Genomic DNA, 26,577 nt, shown 5'->3' with positions numbered 1-26,577 from the left:
GGGAATTTCATACCGTAGATTGTGTTCAACCAGGCCATTTGCCAATGCCACAAAGTCATGGTTCACACACACACACACACACACACACACACACACATACACACAAAGGTGGGGACAGGTGAGGTAGCAGCTCCTGGAGAAAGAAGCCTGCCCAGCCCTTCCTATGTCAGGGTCCAGACTTGCCAGAGACCCATGCTTGGCCTGGCCCTGGAGGTCAGGAGAATGACTCAGCTCTGACCCCAAGGAACTGCACACCCAAGAAGCGAAAAGACATGTGCCTAGATTTCTACCTGAGGTTTTGGCAAGAGTGTGGGGATGCCGACCGGTCAGAGGAGGGGACATTAAATCTCATCCCAAACCAGAGGCTCCAGAGGAGGTGGCCTTTGAGCCAACAAGCTCCAGGAAGCATCGTGGACCTCTGATTCCCGGGGGCACTTTCCTGGGGTGGAGGCCAGTGAGGTCAGAACTGTCCATTTCCTGCCCCTGCAGGTGACAGGTCCAGGAGGAGACCCTCACGGAAGCAGCCTCCCAGAGCCGAGCGTGTGGCAGGCAGGCGTGGAGCTCAGCCTAGCCAGAAGGAGCGGGCCGAGGGGAGCCCAAGGCCAGGGTCCCCCCGGAGGAAGCAGGCAGAGCACCAGAGACTCAGAGAGGATCTGGGGAAGCCTGGGCGGAGCTCCACAAAGAGGACCTGTGAGGGGAGGAGGAAGAGAGATGGGAGGGCTTCCCTCAAGGAGCAGAGACAGAGAGCTCCCCCAAAGAAGGAAAAGGAGGCACTGAGGAAGGAGACACGGAAGCGACCAAAGAAACACAGGTATGTTGTAATTCTGATTCTGGTGCATCTTTTTTTAAAGATTTATTTATTTGAGAGAGAGAGGGAGGGAAAGATAGAGCACAAGCAGGGGGAGGGGCAGGGGAGAGGGAGAAGGAGACTCCCGCTGAGCAGGGAGCCAGATAGGAGCTCCATCCCAGGACCCTAGGATGGACCTGAGCTAAAGGCAGACGCTTAACCTACTGAGCCACCCAGGCACCCCCAAGTGCATTTTCTTGATTGCCAGTCTCCTCTCCTTCGGCCCTTCCGCCTCCCCTGATGAAGGGCTAAGGTCTCGTCCCCTGGTTTGGTGACCCCTGCTCTCATCTGCTTCTGTTTGTCCCTGCCTTTTCCACTGCCCTGCCCTCCCCATCTGGGGCAGAAATGGGAGGAGGATCTTGGCCATCCCAGGCAGACTGGCCACTCTCAAAGCCAATGCCTCCTGTCCAGCAAGTGCAAATGGGAGCACTGAGTGGGGGAGGTGACATGGCAGCAGGATGGGACAAGATCCCAAGTCTCCTGGATTTCAGCTGGTGACTCACCACAGCTCTGGAAGAGGTGCTGAGAGAAATGAGCAGAATTGGATTTAGCAGTCATCGTAGGACTTAAGCACACCACTTCCGCAGTCTGGACCTGTGTCCTCTTCTGTGAAATGTTGCATTGGTCTAGAGGACTTTCAGTGGTTCCACCAGCCCTGAAAATTAGGATATGGGGGGTTTTATTTGTTTTGTTTTCTCTGTTGCATGAGCACTGGCACTGTGGGTTCAGGGACAGAGCCAGATCATGGAATCAGCAAGTCGGGAGTTTAGTTCTTTGCTACTAGTTTTGAGGGGACATCTTCTCTTTGCCTCCCTTTTTGGCTTTACTCACTTCTTGGGATGTTTAAGAATCCCTGTTGAGGGATCCCTGGGTGGCGCAGCGGTTTAGCGCCTGCCTTTGGCCCAGGGCGCGATCCTGGAGGCCCGGGATCGAATCCCACGTCGGGCTCCCGGTGCATGGAGCCAGCTTCTCCCTCTCCCTATGTCTCTGCCTCTCTCTCTCTCTTTCTCTCTGTGACTATCATAAATAAATAAAAATTTAAAAAAAATAAAAAATAAAAAGAATCCCTGTTGATGGGGCACTTGGGTGGCTCAACAGTTGAGCATCTGCCTGGGGCTCAGGTCGTGATCCCTGGGTCAGGGATCAAGGCCCACATCTGGCTCCCTGCGAGGAGCCTGCTTCTCTCTCTGCCTCTCTCTGTGTGTCTCTCATGAATAAATAAATAAAGTCTTTTTAAAAATCCCAGTCGATGATGATGGCTAGGGAGGTTTTTGAAATAATTGAAGGAATCAGGGTTATGGTGAAGAATATGTTCCCTCCCATGGGGCTCTAGGGTGTTTAGAAAAGACAGTCCTGATCCCAAGATGCTGAGAGTCTAGCAGGGGAGATAGGATACAGGCAACAGTCTTTACAAGACAAGGCAGAAAGTAGTATGTGTCTGAGAAAGGATTTATTGAAATGCCTTCTTGGTGGGGCACTGGGGCATCAGGGTTCCTGCACAGGGCAGGTAAGCATTTCGGCCTGTCATTGAAGCACAGATGTCATTTGAACAAGCAATGACTGAATGCCACCCACACCCAGACTGAGGGATCCCCCATAGAAAGACTCAAGGCAACTATCACGGGGTGCCCATGAGGCATGCCAAGACACTCCTGTGCCCTAGGCTTTCCAGAGGTGAAGTGTTGGGGCCCCTCCTCTCACCTATGTCTCATCACTTCTCCTCTGCTCTTTGAGTTCTTCAGAAATTAAAACTCACCAAGGCTTGGGGATCCCTGGATGGCTCAGCGGTTTAGTGCCTGCTTTCGGCCCAGGGCAGGTCCTGGAGTCCCGGGATCGAGTCCCACATCGGGCTCCCTGTATGGAGCCTGCTTCTCCCTCTGCCTGTGTCTCTGCCTCTCTCTCTCTGTGTCTCTCATGAATAAATAAATAAAATTAAAAAAAAAAAAAAAACTTGCCGGGGCTGCTGTGAATTGTTCTCTAAAACCTGCAGTAACCCAAGCCCACATCCTGGTGTTTCTGTTTATGGAACTTGCTAAGAAGGCAGCTGGAGCGTGGTCTTCTCCACGCCTCCACCTCACCCCATTGGCTACTGCTCCACCTGGAGTCACTGTTTCCAAGAACTAGGATTTTGTGGCAGCCGAACACATGGTCAGTCTTGTGTGTGAGATGCTGAGGCTCCTCACATGGGGGAAGGGTTCCTGCTGGAAGTTCCCTCCCCCTGTGCTGTCCAGCACCATCACCGCAGCCACATGCTGAGTGAGCCCTTGACATGCAGCCAACATGACCAAGGAATTGAATTTTTAATCTCCTTTCTTTTTTTTAAATCTCCTTTCATTTTAATTCAAGGTGAATACTATTGAGTTGACACAAGAGTTAGTGAATTTACTTAACTTAGGACAGACAGCTGTATTTTTAAAATCAATTTAAATTTGAAGATGATGCATTTCTTCTTAAAAATAAAAGGCAAACTGCTTTTGTCAATGCAGATGCAAATGTCAAAGGAAAATGACATTCTGCTACTTGGTTAATTTGTTAGGAGACTTTTAAGTATGTTTAAAACAACTTGAGTGTGTGGATCTACCCTTTCAACTGTAAATTTTGTGAAATCCAGGTACAGATCAAATATGTTCAATGAAAATTTAATGTCTGAATTGACATGCACAGTGGTTGTGGGATGAACACCAGATTTTGAAGACAGCACAAGAAGAATATAAAATACTTCATTAAGGGCAGCCCCGGTAGCGCAGCTGTTTAGTGCCACCTACAGCCCAGGGTGTGATCCTGGAGTCCCGGGATCGAGTCCCACGTCAGGCTCTCTGCATGGAGCCTGCTTCTCCCTTTGCCTGTGTCTCTGCCTCTCTCTGTCTCTGTCTCTAATAAATAAATAAAAATCTTTTTTAAAAGTTTTAAAAATACCTCATTAATAATTTTTATATTGGTTACATGTTAAAATTACAATTTTTGACATGTTGGATTCAATAAAATGTATTATTAAAATTAACTAGGCAGACCAAAAAAAATAATAATAAAATAAAATTACCCATCTCTTCTTGACATTTTAATATGGTTACTAGAAAATTTTAAATTACAACACATGGCTTGGGTTACAGTTCTATTGAGCAGCATTATGCTAGAACATGGTGGGTAGCGAGCACGCAGAGAAAGAGTTGGGGGAGGCAACTCTCCTGGTGTTTTGGGCTACAGGACAGAGTTGTGGCCTCTTCTGATGGGTGGTGGGAGTCACTGAGGGCTTCTGAGCAGGAGCGGACCTCTGAGGGGTGGTCAGGGTTGGGAGGGCCATGGGCTCCTATACATTCCACAGAGCACTTGCCAACCTTTCACTCTCCCCCTGCTCTGCCCTGGCTCTGCCTGCAGATCACCCTCCCTGGCCTCCAGCACCTCTGGTGGGGAATCTCTGTCAGAGGAGGAGCTGGCCCGGATCCTGGAGCAGTTAGAAGACAAGAAGAAGCTCATTGCCACCATGCGGAACAAGCCCTGGCCCATGGCAAAAAAGCTTAGGGAGCTCAGGTGAGCAGGGGGTGGTCCACCGGGGCCTCTTGATGTGCAAAAGGCTTGGGTCTTTCTGATGGACCCAGAACACCTTCCATCTTGACTTGGAGAGGACTTGACAGGAAGGCGGGATTGACCCTCCCACTCTGCTTTGGTCCCTCTCTCCCCAGCACAAGCACAGCACCTGAGTAGGGGGCTGTTAGAGCCAAGACAAGAGTGAGTGGTGACCGTTGACAGAGGCCCTGCTGTTGGCCAGCACAGAGCAGGTTCTGGTGGGAGAGACAGAGATCATGGTGCCCTGGCCTAGGGCCAACCCTTCTGCTGCCTGACAACCTTTCTGTCCCCCACCCCTTCCCCTTCTGTGCCTTCCTCACAATCCAACACAGACAAGCCTTCCTTGGAGGGCTTTTGGTGACAGCCCCCACCTCAACAAGTTCAGAACTCCCCTGTGTTCTTTAGGAACCAAGAACCTCTCCATGTGTATGTAGCACACCCACACTTGTGTGTGGGGAGCAGGGAGTGCGTCTGCCCGACCCAGGGCCAGGCTGCGATGGTGCTCCATGAATATAGTTCAGGCCTCCTCCTATTCAAGCCCCTGACTCCTGTTTCCAGCTCAGCCCTTCTCTGGCTTCCTTGGAAAGGCCAGCACTTTGAGCATTTTGTGAGTCTTCCCTCTCTGCCTCGGGAGAAAAGAGTGGGAGTCACATTTCTGGTTTTCTACTTTAAAAAAAGAAAGAAACTGTCAGTTGGCTAAGCATCTGCCTTCAGCTCAGGTCATGATCCCAGGGTCCTGGGGTTGAGCCCCAAGCCCCCCCAAGTAGGGTCAAGCTCCCTGCTCAGGGGGGAGCCTGCTTCTCCCTCTCCCTCTGCCCGTCACCCCAGCTTGTGAACCTGCAAATCATCTCTCTGTCAAATGAATAAATTAAATCTTAAAAAAAAAAAAAATCCAGCATTACCATTTCCCCCCAGGCTCCTCCTTGGCTTTTCTGCCACAGGGCTGCAGGGACACTCCTTTTCCCCTTCCCCCTTTATAAAGCCATTTCCCTGGCTCTGCTCACACATGAGTTTCCCATCCTCTCAAGCCAAGCGCCTCACCCTCTATTATGTAGAACAGTTTGGCAGCTGTTTTGACCTATTGAGCCTCACTGGTTACCCCCAAGAGACGCAGCAAAGATGCTGGGCTGCACAAACCCAAGGCGAACCCCAACAGGTTCTGGAAGACAGAGCTTACTCCATGCCAGGAAATTACCGCATTTGTATCCTACACAGCTACAGGAAAAAATGTGTCCCTCTGGCGCCGCCAGCCCAGTACTGACCAACAGAACTTTGGGGGATGATGGGAATGCTCTAAATCTGCACTAATAGTGCCCTATGTGGCTAGTAAGCACTCGAAAAGTGGTGAGTGTGACTAAGAAACTAAATTTTTTTGTTTTATTTTATTGTATTTAAATTAAATCATCGCTTGTGGCTGGTGGCTATAGTTTGGTGGCAGGTACAGCTTTAGGCAGTGGCTGTCTTCCTTCCTAGGCCCTTCTTCTGAAACTCCTATCTCCAGGCCAGGTTCTTCTTCCTGACAGGGGCGTGCAGAACAGCCACCTGTCACTCTAACAGAACCTCACCCCCCCACTCGGGTGTCACCTGAACACATCTTTTATTAACAGTGGAAAAAGAGCAACTGAGGTGCTTATGGAAATGAGATCTCCAGCCGGCTGGAAATCTCAAGGACTAGGAAGATTCCCCAGGGCTGTCTAGCTGTCCAGAGGAGAGAAGTCTGATATCTCCTCCAGCTGCAGGGGCAGGGGTCCTGCTCTTGGTGTGAGTGGGAAGCCTTAAAAGCCTGAGAAGTTGAACAGACCCACGTTTCTGTCCCTGGGTCCCTGGGGCAGAGCTCCTCAGCCAACACCGGCCTCTTCCCTCCAGGCCTCCCCCCTCCCTCCTCCCTCTCTGGAGCCTCCTTATCCCAGACTCCCGTCTTAGGCGGGAGAGCTTCAGCAGCTCCAAGCAAGCTGGTGCCTCTGCCTAGATCTCTGCTTTCTGCCAGCCCACCTGGCTGATTCCCACAGACCCTGTAAGACTTAGGCCAAGTGCTCCCCTGCAGGGAAGCCCCATGGCCCTCCTCACATTCAGACCGAGCTATTTACTGCCCCTCTGATCCCCCTGGCACTGAATGCTCCAATTGAGCATCCCCCTCGACTGGACACTCTTGTCTGCAGAGCTGTGTCTAATTCATCTTTTACTATTCTTTTTATTATTTCTCTTTTAGTATTGCCACCACTTACTGAGCACTCCCTGTGTGCCAGACACTGTTCTGAGTGCTGGTGTGTCACAGCCCATTTAATCCTACAGCCACTCTGTGATATAGGGACTATTACTGTTGTCCCAAATTTACTAAAGAGCAAATTGAGACACAGAGCAATTAAGTAATTTGCTCCAGGTTTGCAAGGTGAGTTAAGTGGCCTGGTTGGCATTTGGACTCAGGGATTCTGGCTCCAGTACCTGTGCTTTTCATTTGTAATTCTTTCTCTAGAGTTACTAAACATTCTAGAATGAATCCCTTTGCATCCTCTATGATTTCCCTCTCTGGCAGTGAGGTTTTTCATTGCAGATAGCATTCCCAGAGTACATCTTCCTTTTTTATTTTTAAGATTTTATTTATTTATTTTTCAGGGGTGGGTGGGTACAGAGGGAGAGAGAGAAAGAATCTCAAGCCAACTCACTGAGCTCGGTCGGAGCCTGATGTGGGGCTCAATCTCATGACCCTGAGAACATGACCTGAGCCAAAATTAAGAGTTGGACATTTAACCAACTGAGCCACCCAGGCACCGATAAATCCTTTTTCAGAATCAATAGTGTGGAGACCTCAGCCTCCGGCCCATTCGGGCAGCTGGCTGACCAGGGCATGGTTGTTGTGACAACCGAAGAAGGAATAGTAACGCATAAAGAACAAAACAGTGGTGAACTGACCCAAGCCTGTGCTCATGCCTCTGCCACCTCTGGGCAGCTTTGGCACTAGTCAGTCTCTGCCTTTTAGGACCCATGCATCAGGGATATTTGCTTTTATTTTTTTTTTAAGATTTTATTTATTTATTTATGAGAGACACACAGAGAGAGAGCCAGAGACACAGGCAGAAGGAGAAGCAGGCCCTATGCAGGGAGCCCGATGTAGGACTTGATCCTGGGACCATGGGATCATGCCTTGAGCCAAAAGCAGACACCCAACTGCTGAGCCACCAGGCGTCCCACGTTTGCTTCAACCATAGAATTAATCAGATGTGTCCCTCAGCTTTATCAGATGATATCTTAGAAAATTACCCAAATTGCCTGTTTTCTTCAGAGAAATCTGAAGAATTCCACTTCCAGAAAAAGGCAGTAGACCTGCTTCTGCCAATTCTTCCCACTAACTACAACTAAAACCCTGGACATTACCTGTAAAGCAAACATAAGAAGACTCAGAAAGGTGGAAAGAAGAAAATGGTCTGGTTAAAGACCTCATGACAGAGAATTGATAGGGCACTGAGTTATGGGGTTTTCTTCTTGCCCTATATTTCTGGCCACCCAGAAACATGGATAGAAACAGACTAAAAAATACCTCAAGAAAAATCAGCTCTCTCTAGCCAAAGGCCCAGGAAAGGGATAGTCTGTCGAGATGGCAAAGTCATAGGCAACAGCAATCTTACTCTAGCCAAGCCCCACAAACAGAAAGCAGTCCCATCCCCATCCCTGGCAGCAAAAGCAAAGTGAGGAAGCCTAGATTACCTCCCTTGCCAGGTTATAACTGGTGCCCCTGATGCCCCCACAAGGGTAGTATCAGAGGAGGCTGAGTGGGTAGTATGGACTTTCATCCCCACCAGGCAGTCATGAGCCCTCCCTCTCCTTTGGGTGTCTATGGAGGCCACATGGGGAGTCTAGACTTTCACCACCACCTGACAGAAGCAAGGCATCCCTCCTAGCCAGGAAGATATGAGAAGAACCTGGTTGGAAGCCTGAACTCCCATCCCTGCTCAGCAGTAAGGAAGAGTTCCTACCCAGCCTCAGGTGCCAAAGAGGGCCAAGTAAAGAACATGGACTTCCACCTGGAAGTAACCAGACAGCATCCCTTTCACCCACTGAAGCCATGTCAGAGGCGGCCTGCTAAAGCAGAAGATTTACACAAGATCCATTTAAACAAGATTTAAACAACCATTTAAATAATAATCCATTTAAACATAATACCCAAAGTGTCCAATATTCAACTGAAAGTCACTCATCCTACCAAGAACCAGGAAGATCTTAAGCTGAATGATAAAAGACAACTAAAGATGCTAACACCAAGATGACATAGAGGATAGAATTACCTGGCAAAGATTTTAAAGAAACTATCATAAAAGTGCTTCCCTGAGCAATTATGAACACATGAAACTAATGAAGAAATAGAAAGTCCAGGGCAGCCCCGGTGGCTCAGCGGTTTAGTGCCGCCTTTGGTCCAGGGTGGGATCCTGGAGACCCAGGATCAAGTCCCACGTTGGGCTTCCTGCATGGAGCCTGCTTCTCCCTCTGCCTGTGTCTCTTCCTCTCTCTCTATATATATGTATCTCATGAATAAATAAATAAAATCTTAAAAAAAAAAGTCTAACAAAAGAAATAGAAGATCTAAAAAAAGAACAACTAGAAATTTTAGAAGTTGGAATCCCTGGGTGGCTCAGTGGTTTAGCGCCCGCCTTCAGCCCAGGGAGTGATCCTAGAGTCCTGGGATTGAATCCCACATCAGGCTCCCTTTATGGAGCCTGCTTCTTCCTCTGCCTGTGTCTCTACCTCTTCCTCTCTGTGTGTCCCTCAAGAATAAATACATAAAAATCTAGAAAGAAGAAAGAAAGAAAGAAAGAAAGAAAGAAAGAAAGAAAGAAAGAAAGAAAGAAAGAAGAAAGAAAGAAAGAAAGAAAGAAAGAAAGAAAGAAAGAAAGAAAAAGAAAGAAATTTTAGAAGTAAAAAATACAACTAAAATTTAAAAAACTGAATGAGTGATCTCAACAGCAGCATGGAGAGAGCAAAGAATCAATGAAACTGAAAATAGACCAAGAGAAATTAACCAATTTGAACAAGAGAGAAAACAATCTGGGAGAAAAATGAATGGGACATGTGGGACTATAATAAATGCTCTAATGTTAATGTCTCTTCCACATCCCTTGCCCTGGATATGAGAGGATAGGGGGAAGAGTCCCAGAAAAGAGAAGAAAGCAGATGGGGCTGAAAAGGTCTTCCAAGAAATAATGCCTAATAATGAGCACCTGGGTGGCTCAGTGATTGAGTGTCTGCCCTTGGCTCGGTCATGATCTCAGGGTCCTGGGATCCCACACTAGGTTCCCCATGAGCTCTCCCTCTGCCTGTGTCTCTGCCTCTCTGTCTGTCTCTCATGAATAAATAAATAAAATCTTAGAAAATAAAAGAAAGAATGACTAAAAATTTCTCAAATTTGGCAAAACTTACAGATTTGAGAAAACTAAATAAACCCTATACAGGATGAACCAAAGTAATTCATGTCAAGACACCATAGTCACATTTCTTACCAGCAGTCAGAGAGAAACCTGTAAGGGAAAACAATTAGAATGACAGCAAATTTCTTGCTAGGAGCCCTGGAGGACAGAAGGTGGCACAACAATTTTTCAAGTGCTAAATAAGAGAATTGTCAGCCCAGAATTCTATAGCCCCAAAAATATCCTTTAAGAATAAGAAGAAATCAGGGAGCCTGAGTGGCTCCAATCATGATCTCAGGGTTCTGGGATCAAACCCCATGCAACCTGCTCCATGCTCAGTGAGGAGTCTGCTTGTCCCTCTGCCCCTCTCCCTATTCATGCTCTCTCTCTGTCTCTCTCTCAAATAAATAAATAAAATCTTTAAAAAGAAGAAGAAATCAAGACATTCTCAGATGAAGGAAACCTAAAAGAATTGTTACCAGCAAACCTACCCTAAAAGAATGACTAAGGTAAATTCTTTTAACAAAAAAGGAAATGATAAAAGAAAGACTCTTGGAACATCAGGAAGGAAGAACAGGGTAAGAGCAAAAATATTGGAAACTGTCATAGATTTTCCTTCTCCTCTTGAGTATTTAAAATTATGTTTGACAGTTGAAGAAGAAATTATAACACCATCTAATGTGGTTCTCAATGAGTGAAGGGAAAATATTTAAGACAATTATAAATGGGAGGTTAAAAGGATGTAAAAGGAGGTAACACTTCTACACTTTACCTAGTAAAATGTCAGCACCAGTAGACTTTGAATACACACACACATGCACACACACACACACATCTTACATTGCATATTTCATGATATGGTAATATATAGTAATACTTAGAGCAACTACTGAAAAGGTCATACAAAGAGATAACACTAAAAAGCATCATAGACAAACCAAAGTGGAATCCTAAAAAATATTCAAGTAACCTGTAGGAAAAAGGAAAACAGAAATGAAAAACATAGAGGACAAACATAAAACAAAAAAGATGAAATTGTAGGTTTAAATTGTAATATATTAATAATTACATTAAATGTAAATGGTCTAAATATACCAATTTTAAAAACAGACTGGCAAAGTAATTTTTTAAATGACTTAATTGCATATGGTCCACAAGAAATCCAATTTAAATATAATGATATATATAGGTTGAGAGTACAAAAATGACAAAAATACACATATATCATGCAAACATTAACCAAAATAACAGTAGAAGAGGCTACATAAATATCAGATAAAGTTGATTTCAGAGTAAAGGAAATTAACAGGGACAGAAAGGAACATTATAGAATGATAAAAGTATCAATCCATCAAGAGAAAGACATAATAAACCTAAATGTATAAGCACTGTTTTGGGTTCTACAGTATATTATCTTGGGATGTGTAATAAATTAACCCAAACTTAGTAATTTAAAACTGTAATGAAAATTTACTCTCTCCTATGGGTCAGAAAATCAGGAGCAACTTAGTTGGGCAGTTCTGACTTAGAGTCTCTGATAAGGTTGAGTCAAGATGTTGGACAGGGCTGCAGTCATCTGAAGGCTTGACTGGGGCTGGTGAATCCACTTCCAAGGTGCCTCACTCACATGGATGACAAGTTGATGTTGGTGGTTAGATAGCAGCCTCAGGGGGGATCCCTGGGTGGCTCAGTGGTTTGGCGCCTGCCTTTGGCCCAGGGCATGATCCTGGTGTCCCAGGATTGAGTCCCATGTCGGGCTCCCTGCATGGAGCCTGCTTCTCCCTCTGCCTGTGTCTCTGCCTCTCTCTCTCTCTGTCTCTCATGGATAAGTAAAATCTTTAAAAAAAACAAAGAGGCCTCAGTTTCTCTCCATTGGCTGCTTGAGTATCCTCACGACATAGCAGCTGGCTTAAGAGGATGTATTCAAGTAGAAAGTCACAATACCTTTTATGTCCTAGTCTCAGAAGTCATAAAATGTCCCTTCTACCACTTTCTATTCATTGGAAACAAGTCACTAAGTCTGGCCCACATGCAAGGGGAGGAGAATTTGGTTCTCCATTTTTTTTTTTTAAGATTTTATTTATTTATTTATTTATTTATTTATTTATTTATTTGAGAAAGAGAGAGAGCAAGAGAGAAGTGGAGGGACAAGGACAAGCAAACTCCATGCTGAGCAAGGAGCCTGATGCAGTCAGGCTTTGACTCTGTCAAGAGTCAGACAGTTAACCAACTGAGCCACCCGAGTACCCAGTTCTCCATTTTAAAGGGAAGAATAATAATTTGCTAATGTATTTTAAACTACAACCTACGCTTGGTTAGCCTCCACTGCCCTTGGGTTGATTCAGTGAGGTCTCTAGAGCAGATGCCTCACCTGGCTGATCTGAATTTCTATTTAGTGTGAACTCAGCATTTATTTGGCCATTGTCTCCACAACTAAAAGTGGAAATTGCCTGGGGACAAAGGGAGATGCCAAACCAGCATGGCCCAGACCACCTTCAACCTCTGGCCACCTCCAGCCCCTAGCCACCTCCTTTTAGCAATCAATGCTTCCTTCCCCCTTCCATGTGTCTTCTAGATTTCAGGCTGGCTACGATTCTCTCTCAGTGTCCTGCATGGGACAGCAACATTCTGTGAGGATGCCATCACATACAGAGCTACCCTGTGTCTATTTTTACCTCAAATCTCTAAATTAAGTGTGATTTGAATCTGAATGCCTTCACCAGGGAGGAGTTTTTGGAAGCATATAATGTTTCTGAGAGATGCCACGGGCCAACTTCAGAGCATTCCTGTTGTGAAAGATCATGTTACCAAGCCCCTTGTCCAGGCACCTGGGGAGGCAGAGGCCTCCTCACACTAAGCCCCTGAACTAGCAGAGTCTTACCAGCTGCCCACGCTAAGAGCTACTGCTTCCTCAGAAGGGGAAGGGGTGACTGGCTGTCAAATGAAGTCGCTATACTCACGGTGCATGCATTCAGACACTTGATTCTCATATCACCCTCATTTCTAGATGAAAACTGCCACAGAATCCTGCTTGGGCTCTGGCACTAAAAGCCATACAATATACCTCCTTCCCTCCCAGCAGCCATAGCCACCCTGATTCGTGTTTTCCAAACTGGTTTGGGCCACTTTATTCACAAGAAGGATCTTCCAGGAAGCAAATGTGGGGGGATTCTGAAGTGCTGTCTGTGGTGTGCCTACACATGAAAGCCCTTTCTTCAATAACTTCTTCCTCTGCTGAGTGCTGGAGGGACCTAAGGGGTTAATCGTCACCTACCAAAAGGGAACTTGAGATCCACACCCCTAAAAGCTTCCTCAAAACAACAGATCCTTCCTCTTTTGCTATTTCACTGCATTTATCACACACCATCTGGTAGGAGGAAAAAAGAGAGGCAAGTTTACAGGAAGTTCCCTTTTCAAAGGACACTTGGTGACAAGGGGGGAACAGAAGCACCTGACAGAAGTAAGATTTACATCAGGAAATACAGGGCAGGGCAGCCCCAGTGGCTCAGCGGTTTTGCATCTCCTGCAGCCCCGGGGTGTGATCCTGGAGACCTGGGATCGAGTCCCACGTGGGACTTCCTGTATGGAGCCTGCTTCTCCCTCTGCCTGTGTCTCTGCCTCTCTCTCTCTCTCTTTCTCTCTCTCTCTCTCTGTGTCTCTATGAATAAATAAAATCTTAAAAAAAAAAAAAAAAAGAAAGTACAGGGCAGGAGCCAGGGTTTCCATAAACCAAATACTCTCTGGATTATAGGCAACATGTTTAAAAAGGAGCTTGCTGCAAGAATCACAACCTGAGGCAAAGGCAGACGTTCAACCACTGAGCCACCCAGGAGCCCCACCAAAATTCTTAAACCAGGGGGGCGTTTCATAGTGAATGGTCCTCGAGATTTGCATCCAGTAGTGGGCACAGCACTCTGTTCTCCTGAGGGATCTGGGCATCTAGACACAGAATCTGGACATCAAGAAAAGAAGCATTTGCTGTCCAGCCCAATGGCTCAGAAACAAGAGCTGGCTCTTACTTTCAAGAATTCTCATTTGAAGTCCCCAAATCTTAAAAGCTGGCACATTTAAAGATTTGTTTCTTTATTCTAGAGAGAGAGACCGGGGTGAGGGACAGAGGAAGAGAATCTCCAAGCAGACTCCCCATTGAGCACAGAGCCCGATGAGGTGGGGTTCCATCTCTGAGATCACTGCCTGAGCCAAAACCAAGAGTCAGACTCTTAACTGACTGAGCCACTCAGGTGCCCCAAAACCTGGCACATTTACACCCACAAACTCTAAGTGCTTATGAGCCTCTGCTCACATGTAAAATACAGGAAAAGAACAAAAATACAAATTTCATGAAAACATTTTTTTGTGTGATGGCTAAGTTGGTAGCCACAGATAACTAACTGCCAGGACATGTCCTGCCTCGGGGGGAACAGGGAGCTGATCTCATTAAGGAGCCTTAATCCCATACAGACCAGTTTTTCACCCCAGGCTCAAGAGCTAGACAGTCAGCCTGATTAACCTGGAGACATCCGAATAAAACCAGCTTCAGACAGTCAGCCTTATTAATATGGAGATATCCGAATAAAACCAGCTTCAAGATTCACCTGAGGTTAGAATGTGACTTTGACTCTTGTCGTCTGCCTGCACTTGCACTTTGGAGGTGAGATAGGTATTGTACAGCAAATGGCGGGGCGCAGCAACATCAGCTAGACACACAACACAGCTCCACAACGCCGCCTTCCGGCCACGCTGAGATGGACTTCGTTCCTCATCCATTTGTGTGGCTCTATCCAGTGCTGAAAAACTGGCTGTCTGGGGGCTGGGATGGAAAGGCCCAGATTTGCAGCATTTGCTGATTTCCACGGTCTAAATACTCCCACCGTGGCCAATTTCAAGCTACCAACAGTTTAACAGCTGGATGGCCAAGTTCCTGAATATTTAACACTGGGTTCTCAGGAGCCAGTTCTCACCAGCCCCAGCACACTCCCCAGAATACTTAATAGACAAACTGATCCGTGGATTTCTCATCCAACCTTCCGTGGAGATTCACTCCCTCATTCAACATTCATGCAGTCCACAAATGTCTACTGAATGCTATATTCATTTTCTTTTTTTTTTTTTTTTTACTGAAGTAGAGTTGACATACTATATTATATTCGTTTCAGGTGTACAACAGCATGATTCGATGTGTATATACATGACACAGTGCTCACCACGATAAGTCTAGCTACCATCTGTCACCATACAACGTTATTACAATATTATTGACTATATTCCCTAGACTGTACTTTACATCTCTGTGACTTATTTATTTTATAACTGAAATTTTTTACCACTTAATCCCCTTCATCTGTTTTGCTGTGTTTGTTTCTATTGCTGCTGCAACAAATTGCCACAAAGGTAACTATTTAAGGCGATACTTCTCGGGCCACCTGGGTGGCTCAGGGGTTGAGCATCTGCCTTCCACTCAGGGTGTGATCCTGGGGTCCTGGGATGGAGTCCCACATCCGGCTCCCCGCCAGGAGCCTGCTTCTCCCTCTGCCTCTCTCTCTCTCTCTCTATCATGAATAATAAATAAAATCTTAAAAAAAAAAAAACAGATAATACTTCTCCGTTCACAGTGCTGCTGGTCAGAAGTCTGGGGTGGCCTGGCTGGATTCTCTGCTCAGGGTCTCACTCAGCTAAAATCAAGATATTCGCAAGGCTGAGGCTCCCATGTGGGGCTAGAGGTCTTCTTCCAAGCTTGCTGGATTTTGGCAGAATTCACTTCCTTCTGTTGGTTTCCTCCTGAGGGCCCCCAGCAACAGAGGGTCAAGAAATCTCTTGCTTTTAATTTCTCTGACTTCCCTTTCTGCCCTTTTTTCTTTCTTTCTTTCTTCCTTTTCTTTCTTTTCTTTTCTTTTCTTTTCTTCTTCTTCTTCTTCTTCTTCTTCTTCTTCTTCTTCTTCTTCTTCTTCTTCTTTCTTCTTCTCCTTCTCCTTCTTTCTTCTTCTTCTTCTTCTTTTCTTCTTCTTCTTCTTCTTCTTCTTCTTCTTCTTCTTCTTCTTCTGTGTTTAAGGGCTCATGTGATCATGTGATTACTCTGGGCCCTTCCAGAAAATCCAGGATAATCTCCCTATTTTAAATTCTGGAATCTTAAAAAAAAAAAAATTCTGGAATCTTAATTGTATCTGCAAAGTCCCTTTTGCCATTCAGGGGCATGTCACCAGAGGTGCCTGCCATGTACTAAGCACCATTCTTAGAATTTAGGAAACTTCAATGAACAAAACAGACAAAATGCCCTACCTTCTTGGAGCTTATATTCTAACTAGGGGTATGAAAACACTTAAGACTTTTAGAGAGAAAAAAAAGACTTTTAGCAACATATATGCTCTCATAGTTCAGATTTCTTTTGGTCTGGTGTTAATTGAAGTTCTCCCTCTAACTCTCTTTTTTTTTTTCCTAACCAGGGAGGCCCAAGAATTTGTGGAGAAGTATGAAGGAGCCTTGGGAAAGGGGAAAGGCAAGCGACTCTATGCCTATAGGATGCTGGTGGCTAAGGTGGGTGGTAGAGAGGCAGCAATCCCTCAGGAGGGCTTGTTCACCCTCTGAACCCGGGTGACCATCACAGGCACCTGCCCAGCCTCTGCATCAGTGTCCAGCTCCCCCAGAATCCTCAGTGTGAGGTCTGGCTGAGCAACTGATTTGTCTAGGAATGCAAACCAACTGTCTCCTGTCAATTTCTCTACATTTATCTGTGAGAGCATCAGTGTATTTGAGACTCACTTCCTCTCTGGTGAAGAACTATAAACTAACAAAACTGATGAGATTAAAGCACTGAGATCTTATTTCCCAAGCCCTAAATCAGGACACATGGTTTGATAAATCATCCATTTTTTATATAACACTTGGAAGTTTTTTCATGGATTCCATGTTCATTGGTTCATTTGAGTTTTAACTTTTTCTTGGGGCCATTTGGATATTTCATATTCTTGCCAAAACTCAATCATTTCATTAAGATCATATGTATCATCAAAAAGTTGCAGATGGTGCTCCCATAATTTGAGGAATTACTTTCTGTACATGTTGGATTTGAGTCTTTTTTATTCCCAATACCTTTTTTTCAGGTTGACTTGCCTGACAGCAATCTATGTGTCATTTTATTAATTTTATCTAGAAACTACAACCGAACTGCACACTTAGGTTTTTTTTTTTTTTTTTTTTTTTTGCTCCAAATGAGGAATGTGCTCTTCAAATATATCTTTAATAAATGATTCTGTTTAGCAAATAGTTCTAGCTTCTTCCTTAGGAGAAGGATGGCTGTCGATCCTCTTCTGAGTTTATCTTCCTTCATTATTTAAAATTCTTTGTTTTCTCTCTTTGCATTCTCAGAAATTTCTCAGGTTTATTCCCAATATCATTGAATCCATTCTCTTCTGTTTCAATTATAATCTTTATTACCTATAATGCTTATTTTCCTTTGATGTTGCTGAGTTTTTAGCTACCTTGAACCCTTCCATGCTCTACTTATATTCTTTTTAAAATCCCAAAATGTTATCTTTTACCTAGAAACCATATTTCTTGTATCCTATTAAGAATGCTGAATAATTTCTCAAAACATGAGTTATGAAGACCTAAATGCTTGTCAAAAATTTCAAAGAGTCATATCCCTTTTTCCTTGTTCTGTAATACTATTTCTCAGACCTCAGTGGCTGTCTTAGTCATTCAGATCTGGATTTCATCCACAGAATGTGTAGCTTGTCCATGTCTTGTTCATCCACTATTTTAAATTCTTTTTCTGTATCCAGCTGGAGAACAAGACAACATTCTCATATAATATCCCAGTCCTTGGACCACAGCTACCATCTCATGTGGCTCTGAGGAAGGGTTGTGGGAGGGGGTGTCTTCTCCTGGCCACATCCCATCCCAGTCTTCTGATTCTCTAAACTAATGAAATATAAGAGCTACAATATGGAGCTTCACCATGGCCTTCTTGTCCTCTGCCCCACCTCCAGGGCATCACTTTTCAGGCCAAGATGCCCACAGCCTTGAGGAGCTATCAGATGGTTGCCAAGTGATCGACTAAGTTAACTTGGAGACTGTCCCCGGGGGCCTCCCTTAGCAATGATCATTACCCGTCTTGCCCCTCAGCCTTGCAAGTGTATATTCTGTACTGATTTTATCAGCACCCTGACAGGGGATCCATCTCTCCGGGGAGGATTCATATTAATAAAGCTTCTGGGACTGATAGGTAAAACCAGATGCTGGATTATTAATTTACAAGGAGAAATAACTGATAAGAGAACTGGAAATGTGAAGACTTCACATTAGCAGTGCCTTTTCCTTCTGATAGTAGAGTTACTTATGTGGGTAGCTAAACCACAATCCCATTTCCGATCTATCAACTTGCAACCACAAATCACTGTCATAGAAACCAAAATACTGACAGCCCAGGTGATGGGCAATGCTTTCCTTATAGACAGTCTTACACAGAAAGCCAAATATGCCAAAAATAAATTTTGAGCATGGGATCAGAGCTAGGGAAGGTAGACAAAGCAGTGGGACTGGAATGCCCAATGACCACCACCTGCTATTCTCCACATCCCTTCCTGTTTTAGGGATACCTTTGCCATTATTATCAACCAGGCATTGGCTTATGGGCTCCTCCTCTCTGTCGCATCTGTGACCACCACCCTCTTCAACAGCTAACTTCCTCTTTGTGCAGCAATCATCCCATCAGGATACATTCAAAGCCTGCAGGTCTGGAAACACATCAGATTCCTTCAGATAAATTTTCCTTTTGATTCTTTCGTGAATTTAAACATGGGAAAACTCCTTTCATGAATAAGTTCTTAGGTGATCTTTGTAATAATAGAAACTGACCTTAGGATCTCCTCTCTACTATCTCTTTGTCCACTGTTTTTATCCAACCAAATGAGTTTTTTATTTTTTAATTACAAATGGATTTATTTCTAGAGAGTGAGGTTGTTGGAGAGCAGCCCCTTGGGAATTGACAGATTTTCATCCAATCAGCAGGCAGACAGCTACTCAGGCTTCTGAATGATATAAACTCTAAGTGTTGGAGCTGGGAACAGACCATGGGAAGGAGCAAAATGCCTTCCTATTTACAGAAAAAAATAAAAACAACACAACAACTACAAAAAAAAACAAGCTGTTGTTTCACTAGGAGAATGGAAACCATGGGTTGAGGTTCTTCCAATTCCACCATCACTGCGGTTGAATACAATTCCTATCAGATTTGGGCACTTGGCTGTCTGCCAAACGTGGATGTAAAGGTCGTGAGATTTCTTTTTCCCCTTGAATTTTTGTTTTTTTAAAGATTTTATTTATTTATTCATGAGAGACAGAGAGAGAGAGGCAGAGACCTAGGCAGAGAGAGAAGCAGACTCCCTGTGGGGAGCCCAGTGTAGGACTCGATCCCAAGACCCTGGGATCACGACCTTAGCCAAAGGCAGACGCTCAACCACTGAGCCACCCAGGTGCCTGAATTTTTGTTTTAAGATAAAAAAAAATGTTATATCAGAGGTTGCTAACCTAATTTGATCCCCCAACATAAATTATATATACAATTCCTAAGTTCATATATAAACTATCTAAACGTGAATTTTTATCAGCACCGCAGACAAAGACAAGGCATTATGCTGCGCTGGCTTCTCTCTCACTCTGCTCCTGACTTTGGTGTTGACAGCATTAACATGTTCCTCCAATGTGTTCCTCCAGGCCCCAAAGCAGGATGTTAATAAACTGAGTGTATTATCTGTTTAATTTCAGAAGTGGGTCAAGTTTAAGAGAGACTTTGATAATTTCAAGACTCAGTGTATACCCTGGGAAATGAAGATCAAGGACATTGAAAGTGAGTGTTTTGGTGTCACCATTTTTAACTGGTTTATAAAAGAGTTTCCAAGGGCTTGCATTGTGTTCCTGACCAACTGATCAGGTTATTTCATAGGTCCTGTTGTATTAGAAAACAGAATGGACTTTGAACTATTGAAATATTGCATTTAGTCAGACCAAGATTTAAATTGTGTTTCTTCATTTCCTGATTGTGAGAGCATAGATAGACTGGTTAACACCACAGAGCCTCAGGTTATTTATCTGAAATATCCATTCCACAGATTGTTGCGAAAACTGAATCCATCACATACATAAAGTAGTCAGTACTGCTACCTTCGTCTTTCCATAATCCTGCCATAATCCTTTCCTTAAATCCTGCCATCTTTTCTTATGCCAGGTCATTTTGGTTCTTCAGTGGCATCATATTTCATCTTTCTCCGATGGATGTATGGAGTTAACCTTGTCCTTTTTGGCTTAATATTTGGTCTAGTTATCATCCCAGAGGTAAGCCAAGAGCTTCCTATATCTTTAGATAGTGTTAAGGCTTATCATGACCACCATCCTCATTTATATTAATCAAATGCACTCCATTTTACAAAGAATCAGTCATTTATTTTAAATTCTATACTCCCATCCTTTGCCCAAATAGTTCAGGACAAAGAATGGAACCAATGGAACCAAAATACTTGTGTTTTTTTTTTTTTTTTTTCCTTTTTTCTGAGTGTTCGGCTTTACTGAGAGCATGGGAGGCCCAGGTGCCTGGGGATAAGGCCGGGAATCAGCCAGAAGGGCAGTGATCCAATGGGCAGCCAGGGATATTGTTTCCAGAACCTGGGTTTCCCTGAAAGTGTGACTCTCAACTCCACCCCAGCCAAAGCCTTTGGGTCAAACATGGTGGCAGAGCAGGGATGATTGCAGTAGGGCTTGCCTTCATGCTCAATATGGCTCCCTAAAGTCAGCATCTTTTCACATTTCTCACACTTCAGGCAAGGACAATGCCAATTCTTCCCCAGAGAGGTCACCTGCTCAGCCACACACACCTGGTGGTCCACCAGGATTTCAGCTAGCCCCTGCACCCCATGGGTGGGGAGGGGCATCTCCAGTCCCCTAGGCCAATCCAGCCAAACACACAGGACAGGGGCACTCAAAATACTTGTGTTTCTTTTTTCTTCTTCTTCTTCTTTTTTTTAATACTCGTGTTTCTAAATTAAGAAGTGAACCCTACATTTTTCTATCTTTTGTTTTACTTTAAGATCATTGGAGATTGGGGCTCCTGGATGGCTCAGTTGGTTAAAAATCTGCCTTCAGTTCAGGTCATGATCCCAGGGTCCTGAGATCAAACCCTACATTTGGCTCCTTGCTTAGTTAGAAGCCTGCTTCTCCTTCTCCTTCTGCCTGCTGCTTCTCGTTTGTGCTCTCTGTCCAATAAGTAAATAAAATCTTTTTAAAAATCAGTGGAGAATTAATATCTTAGTATGTTTTTTTTCTTTACCCTGAAAAAAAAGAGAGAATGCATTGTATCATAATATACTTTTTTTTAAATCTTGCACTTAAATAGTACTCCTCACTATTCTCCCAGATATAATTTTATTACAGATGTAGGTGCATTCCTATCTATAGATGATAATTGAGAGACAAAAGAGGAATAAGCAACTTGTGTGAAGTCACACAGTAAGTTTGTAGTGAATGAGATCCCAAGTCTCCAGAGTATTGGCCTGGGATATTTTCCAAGGAAAATATAACAAATTAGAAGATTTCTGTGAGGAACATCATAAGCATTACAGGAAAAAATACAACTGAATAAACAGCAGGACACGTTCTTCGAAGGAAAGAAGTGTTTGTATCTTCTCCACGCATCATCCTATCTTTCTGTCCCTACACAAGGTTCTGATGGGTGTGCCCTATGGGAGTATTCCCAGAAAGACGGTGCCTCGGGCTGAGGAAGAAAAAGCCATGGATTTTTCTGTCCTTTGGGATTTTGAGGTACCATCACCAATATGCCAATGCATTCCTATTATGTGATTGTAAGGCCTAACATTTGTGTGGATAATTGTGAAATATTGCATTTAGACATTGGAAAACCAGTGCTTAACTCACATTCCCCACTATGCAAAATGAGCTAGCCAACCATGTCCTCCTAAGTCCCTTTCATGGGTCCTTTCTGCAGCCACACACACTGCTCCCTTCTCTCTACCAGATCCATGTAAGTGATCCTACAGGATGGTTTTCTCTGCCATACCCACATTAAGACTCCAGGGCTATTGAGAGTTCAGCCATTCCCAAGCTTTGCATGGCATCCTCAACTGAATATCCTAACTGTTCCTCAAATTCAACATCTACCCAGCCAAATCCACATTGTTTTCTCCCATCTTCTTTATTGGAACCACCATTCACCCAATCATTGAAATGTGAAACCTGAAAGTCATTCTACACTTCTCCCTCTCCTCACTACCACCCTCCCTCCCACAACAACCAGTCAACCACTAACTCTGTCTTGACTAGGTGCCCATTTCTCTACCTCTCTTGCCTCTTCTTTGAATAATGTCCCCACCATGCCAGGACATGTTAGAATCTTCTGCTTTCTGCTTTGGCTTGGCTCCTAAAAAATCTCCATTCCTTCTGCTGCCAGAGTGATCTTTCTGAAATGCAAACTGGACCCTGTCACTTTCCTACTTTGGTATTCATTTATTCCCATTCCCAACAGAATAAAATTCAGTGTTTTGAGTCAGGTTTATGAAAGAACTGTTTGCCACGTGGTTGCTCCCTCCCTCTCCCACTCCATTTCTATCTCAGACTTTATGTTCTAATATTTATCAAGTTTGGGGGAAGTCCCTGAGTGAATCACATACCAGTGCCTTCCTGCTTTTGTTCAGAACACAGCCTGGGACACCCCTCCCTCTTTTGAGTCCCCTGACCCCCATGCCTTTATGGGGCTTGGTCCATAGCTCCAAGGAGTTCCTTTGGCTGGGAGGCCAGCCTGTGATGGTTCAGACAACAAATCATTGCTGCTGTCATCCATTACACTCATAGTCAAGTTCAAGACTTTTCAGGTATGTGTGGAAGTGAGTGGGAATATTTTTCCAAGTCATTTGGAATAAGGATGTTCCAAATAGCTACTACACTTCTAAGTAGTATATACTACTACTACTACTATGGACTACCTCTAAGGAATTTTTATTCTTTATTTTCTCTCAAGGGCCCCTTTGAAAATACATCCTACCTGCCCAAAGCAAACTGAATTTATTCAATAATAATCCTCTGTTTTGTTGTTGATGTTGTTGCTGCTGTCACCAATGATAAATATTTCTCTCTTTCTTTTTTTTACGTGTTTTTTAAGTCATCTCTACACCCAAAGAGGGCACGAACTCACAACTACGAGATCGAGAGTTGTGTGCTCCACCAACTGAACCAGCCAGGCACCCTTAGTGTTTGTTTTTTTTAAAGTAATCTCTACACTCAGTGTGGTGCTTGAACTCATGACCCCAAGATCAAGAGTCATATGCTACACTGACTGAGCCAACCTGGTACCTCTAAAATTTAATTTTTTCAGCTAAAATAAAAGCTTTGGAAAACTTACATCCATCACGACAGTGGTAGTTTCTCAATGGTTAAATGCTTTTCTGATGAAATCAATGAAGATATTAACAAATGTGATTTTTAAATAATGGCATAAGAAGTGTATCAACATTTGGCAGATTTTTATAACTCACAGAACCATTATTTTCCACTTGACCAATACATGATGTTACAAAATTATGTGTGGCTAAAAGATCCTGTATCTTGATAGTAGAAGATAGAGCAATTACGCTTTAAAAACTTTAAATCCTGAGATAATTTTAGACTTACAGAAGAGTTGCATAAATAGTACATAGTTCCCATATTCCCTCACCCAGCTTCACTTTATGATAACATCTTATATACCCATGGAACAATTATCAAAACTAAGAAATTAACCTTGGTACAATATTATTAACTAAAATGTATTTATTTGGATTTCATCAATTTTTTTCACTGATAGTCCTTTCCTATTCCAAGACTCAGCTTAAAATCTCCTAATGCATTGGTCATGTCTCCTTAGTCTCCTTATGTCTCCTTAGATTTGGGGGAGCCCAAATCTATGACAATTCTATTTTTTGGTGACTTTGACACTTTTGAGGAGTACTGGTCAGTTGTTTTGGAAAATGTCCCTTAATTTGGGTTTATCTGATGATCTGTCATAATCGTAGTGAGGTTATACATTATTGGGAAGGCTACCACAAAGATAACGTGCCCTTCTCAGGGTGTCAAGCTGGGGTCACATTATGTTGATACGTGTTATTGCTGGCAATGTTAACAGTGACCACTTGGTTAAAGTAGTGTGTGCCAGAATTCTCTACTGTAAAGTTAATATTTTTCTCTGTTTAATTACCCAGTATTTTGGAGAGTACAGTGGATTTTAATGTAACAAGACATGAAAAGTTTATTATGTGATTCAGATTCCACATTACAACTAATATTTCACAGATGGCTATTTATTAATTGAGTTTAAGTATCATATCAAAAAAGCAACAGCCTTAAGTATATGAAAAAGCTATTAAGATTTGCCTACCCTTTCCAACTACATATCTGTGTGAGGCCAGAATAATCTTGTTTTCTCTTCAGCAAAGATGTGAAAGAAGTACTAAAATTCTAAGCTAATATTATACCTCAAAGTGTACTGATTATACTTCAAGCCAATTATGCCTAAAAACCAAAAAACGCCCAAAACTTGAGATTCAGATTGGATTGTGAGCCTTATAATGTATTGTTTTCTTTGTAAGTTTTGTACTGAGAAAGCTCATAGACTCCCACCTACTTTCAGAATGTTAAATTAAGACCCTGGAAGTGTGAGGGGAAAGAATTTGGAGTTCTTTATGCATGTGTGCACAGACAACACACACACACACACACACACACACCCTTATCCCTAATTGTATCCCAAATGTTATCTCCTCCCCGTCCTGTATCTTATATGTGTTCTGTATAATGGAGAATAAAGAGAATGAAGGAGAGATATAGAGACATGGAGAGACTCTGGAGCAACTGGGGAAAGTAAAAGGAAGAGCAAGAACCCCCAGAACTCTTCCTTTCTCCTATTAAACCTCTGAGAAAGAAATCCCCAGTAAAATAAAAGTATCAGATGACTATCTGTGCTCAGCATACAAACCCAGCACATTTGGACTTGTCCCACAGGGCTACATCAAGTATTCTGCTCTCTTCTATGGCTACTACAACAACCAGAGGACTATCGGGTGGCTGAGGTACAGGTTGCCCATGGCTTACTTTATGGTGGGGGTCAGCGTGTTCGGCTACAGCCTGATGATTGTCATTAGATCGTAAGTATGACCATCTCTTCTACAAGCTTTTAATTTTCTTCACACAAACAGCCAACTCCTATGGCCACTGTGTGCCTCCTTACCTTCCTGTGGAGGTTTAGAGAGAAAGCAAAGAAATGTAGAAAGCAGATATGGATTGTCATATGTGGTACAAAAAAACATAAACAGGGTAATACAGAAAGTTTTGGGAAATGGAATAGAAACATCTTTACATGATGCTGAGAATGGCCAGTCCCACTGAAAGTCTGGGGAACAGTAGTTTACACAAGGAAGAGCATGTGCAAAGGCCCTGAGGCAGCAAATATCCTAGTGAATTCTAAAACCTATCAAAAAGCTAGTGTGGCTTGAGAGAGGGCATATAACTGGTAAAGTAAGGCTGGAGAAGTCTTCAAGGTCTTGTTTTTGCTTTCCCCAGAGCTCAGCTTCCTCAGAAAAACTCTCCTGCTCCTCTGTGACTCTAGCTTACATGTGTGTACTGAGCTCCCCACTTATAAAGATATCAATAAAAAATGCAAAGGAATGTATGTGGTGTGATTAACCTTGGTGTCCTCTCTGGCACTCAACTCTACACGTCTTCATGGTCTTTGGCCTTTTAATAGGTCTATGCGTCTTCATTTATATTCTCTGAAGAAAAACTCTGCCCCATGAATTGCCTTTTTCTAAGCCAGGGGACCCCAATCAGCAAAGGCTGGTGCAGGGTGGGGGGCACAGTCTCCTGCACAAACCTGATCACCAGCGCCCACCCACCCTTCGCAAGGCCACATGAGGTCACTCCTCCCAGAAGAGCACAGGTAGCCATGTCTGCAGAAGAGTAGAGCAGAAGTTAGAACCTCTGGAAGGGCAGTGCGCAGGCCTAGCATGGCTTTCTATCACATCATCTGAAGAGGAAATGCTGCTGTTCACAAGAGCCTGCCCAGCACATGATAGTGACCCCTGGGTGATAGGTGGCTACCCAGTCAGATCTATCAGCAGAGATAGGCTTGGTTTTATTCCTAGCCTTCATGTTGTTACAATTTTCCCTGTTATTATTCCAGATAAGTATAGGGATACAGGAGGTTTCCCTGATGAACCAAAAAGATAACTGAGTCAACTAATCCCACGGGATAGCAAATCCCAAAAGCCAACATATAAGCTAGAAAGGCACGAACTCTCCCATGCACTCATTGTATCTGATAGAGGACCTGCTTGGAATTCTGATTCCCACTGGGCTGAATTCCAGGGGCACAAAGCAAGAATGAAGATAGGTAGGATAAAATGGGTGGGTAACAAGGCAGGCTCAAGGTACTTTCAACCAAGTTTGCTTAAGAGAAGGATGTACATGTTACCTGGTTGCAGTAACAACTATCTCTATTTATATCAGAAAATAAATATCTCTTCTGTTCAAGAAAATAGGTTAATTAGAAGAAGACATTCCTATTTGAGAATAGAGTCCCATAAGGAGTTCTCAAACAACATTGGCAAATGAGTCAAGCCACAGGAAATCAAATGTCAGGGTAGAAAACAGGGTTAAGTGTCCTCTATCCTGCAGGTTCATTGTCCAGATAATACCATGTGTATTAGTCCACTTGCTGTGGACTCTGAATCTGGGGGG

The 26,577-nt window shown here is 43.7% G+C and overlaps 1 protein-coding gene across 1 annotated transcript in view; it reads left to right on the top strand.

The window, feature by feature from the left end:
- TMC2 (transmembrane channel like 2) overlaps positions 1 to 26,577 on the top strand; it is a 66,184-nt gene that overhangs the window by 10,179 nt on the left and 29,428 nt on the right. Inside the window, exons 2-8 of the mRNA XM_072801866.1 lie at positions 490 to 811; positions 4,223 to 4,375; positions 16,248 to 16,338; positions 19,570 to 19,651; positions 20,030 to 20,136; positions 21,517 to 21,615; positions 24,844 to 24,986. Coding sequence (XP_072657967.1) covers positions 490 to 811; positions 4,223 to 4,375; positions 16,248 to 16,338; positions 19,570 to 19,651; positions 20,030 to 20,136; positions 21,517 to 21,615; positions 24,844 to 24,986 — 997 coding nt within the window. The remainder of the gene's footprint in view (positions 1 to 489; positions 812 to 4,222; positions 4,376 to 16,247; positions 16,339 to 19,569; positions 19,652 to 20,029; positions 20,137 to 21,516; positions 21,616 to 24,843; positions 24,987 to 26,577) is intronic.

The sequence above is a fragment of the Canis lupus genome, chromosome 26, assembly GCF_048164855.1.
Source record: "Canis lupus baileyi chromosome 26, mCanLup2.hap1, whole genome shotgun sequence".
Lineage (NCBI taxonomy): Eukaryota > Metazoa > Chordata > Mammalia > Carnivora > Canidae > Canis > Canis lupus.
This window is presented reverse-complemented; position numbering and strand designations above follow the sequence as displayed.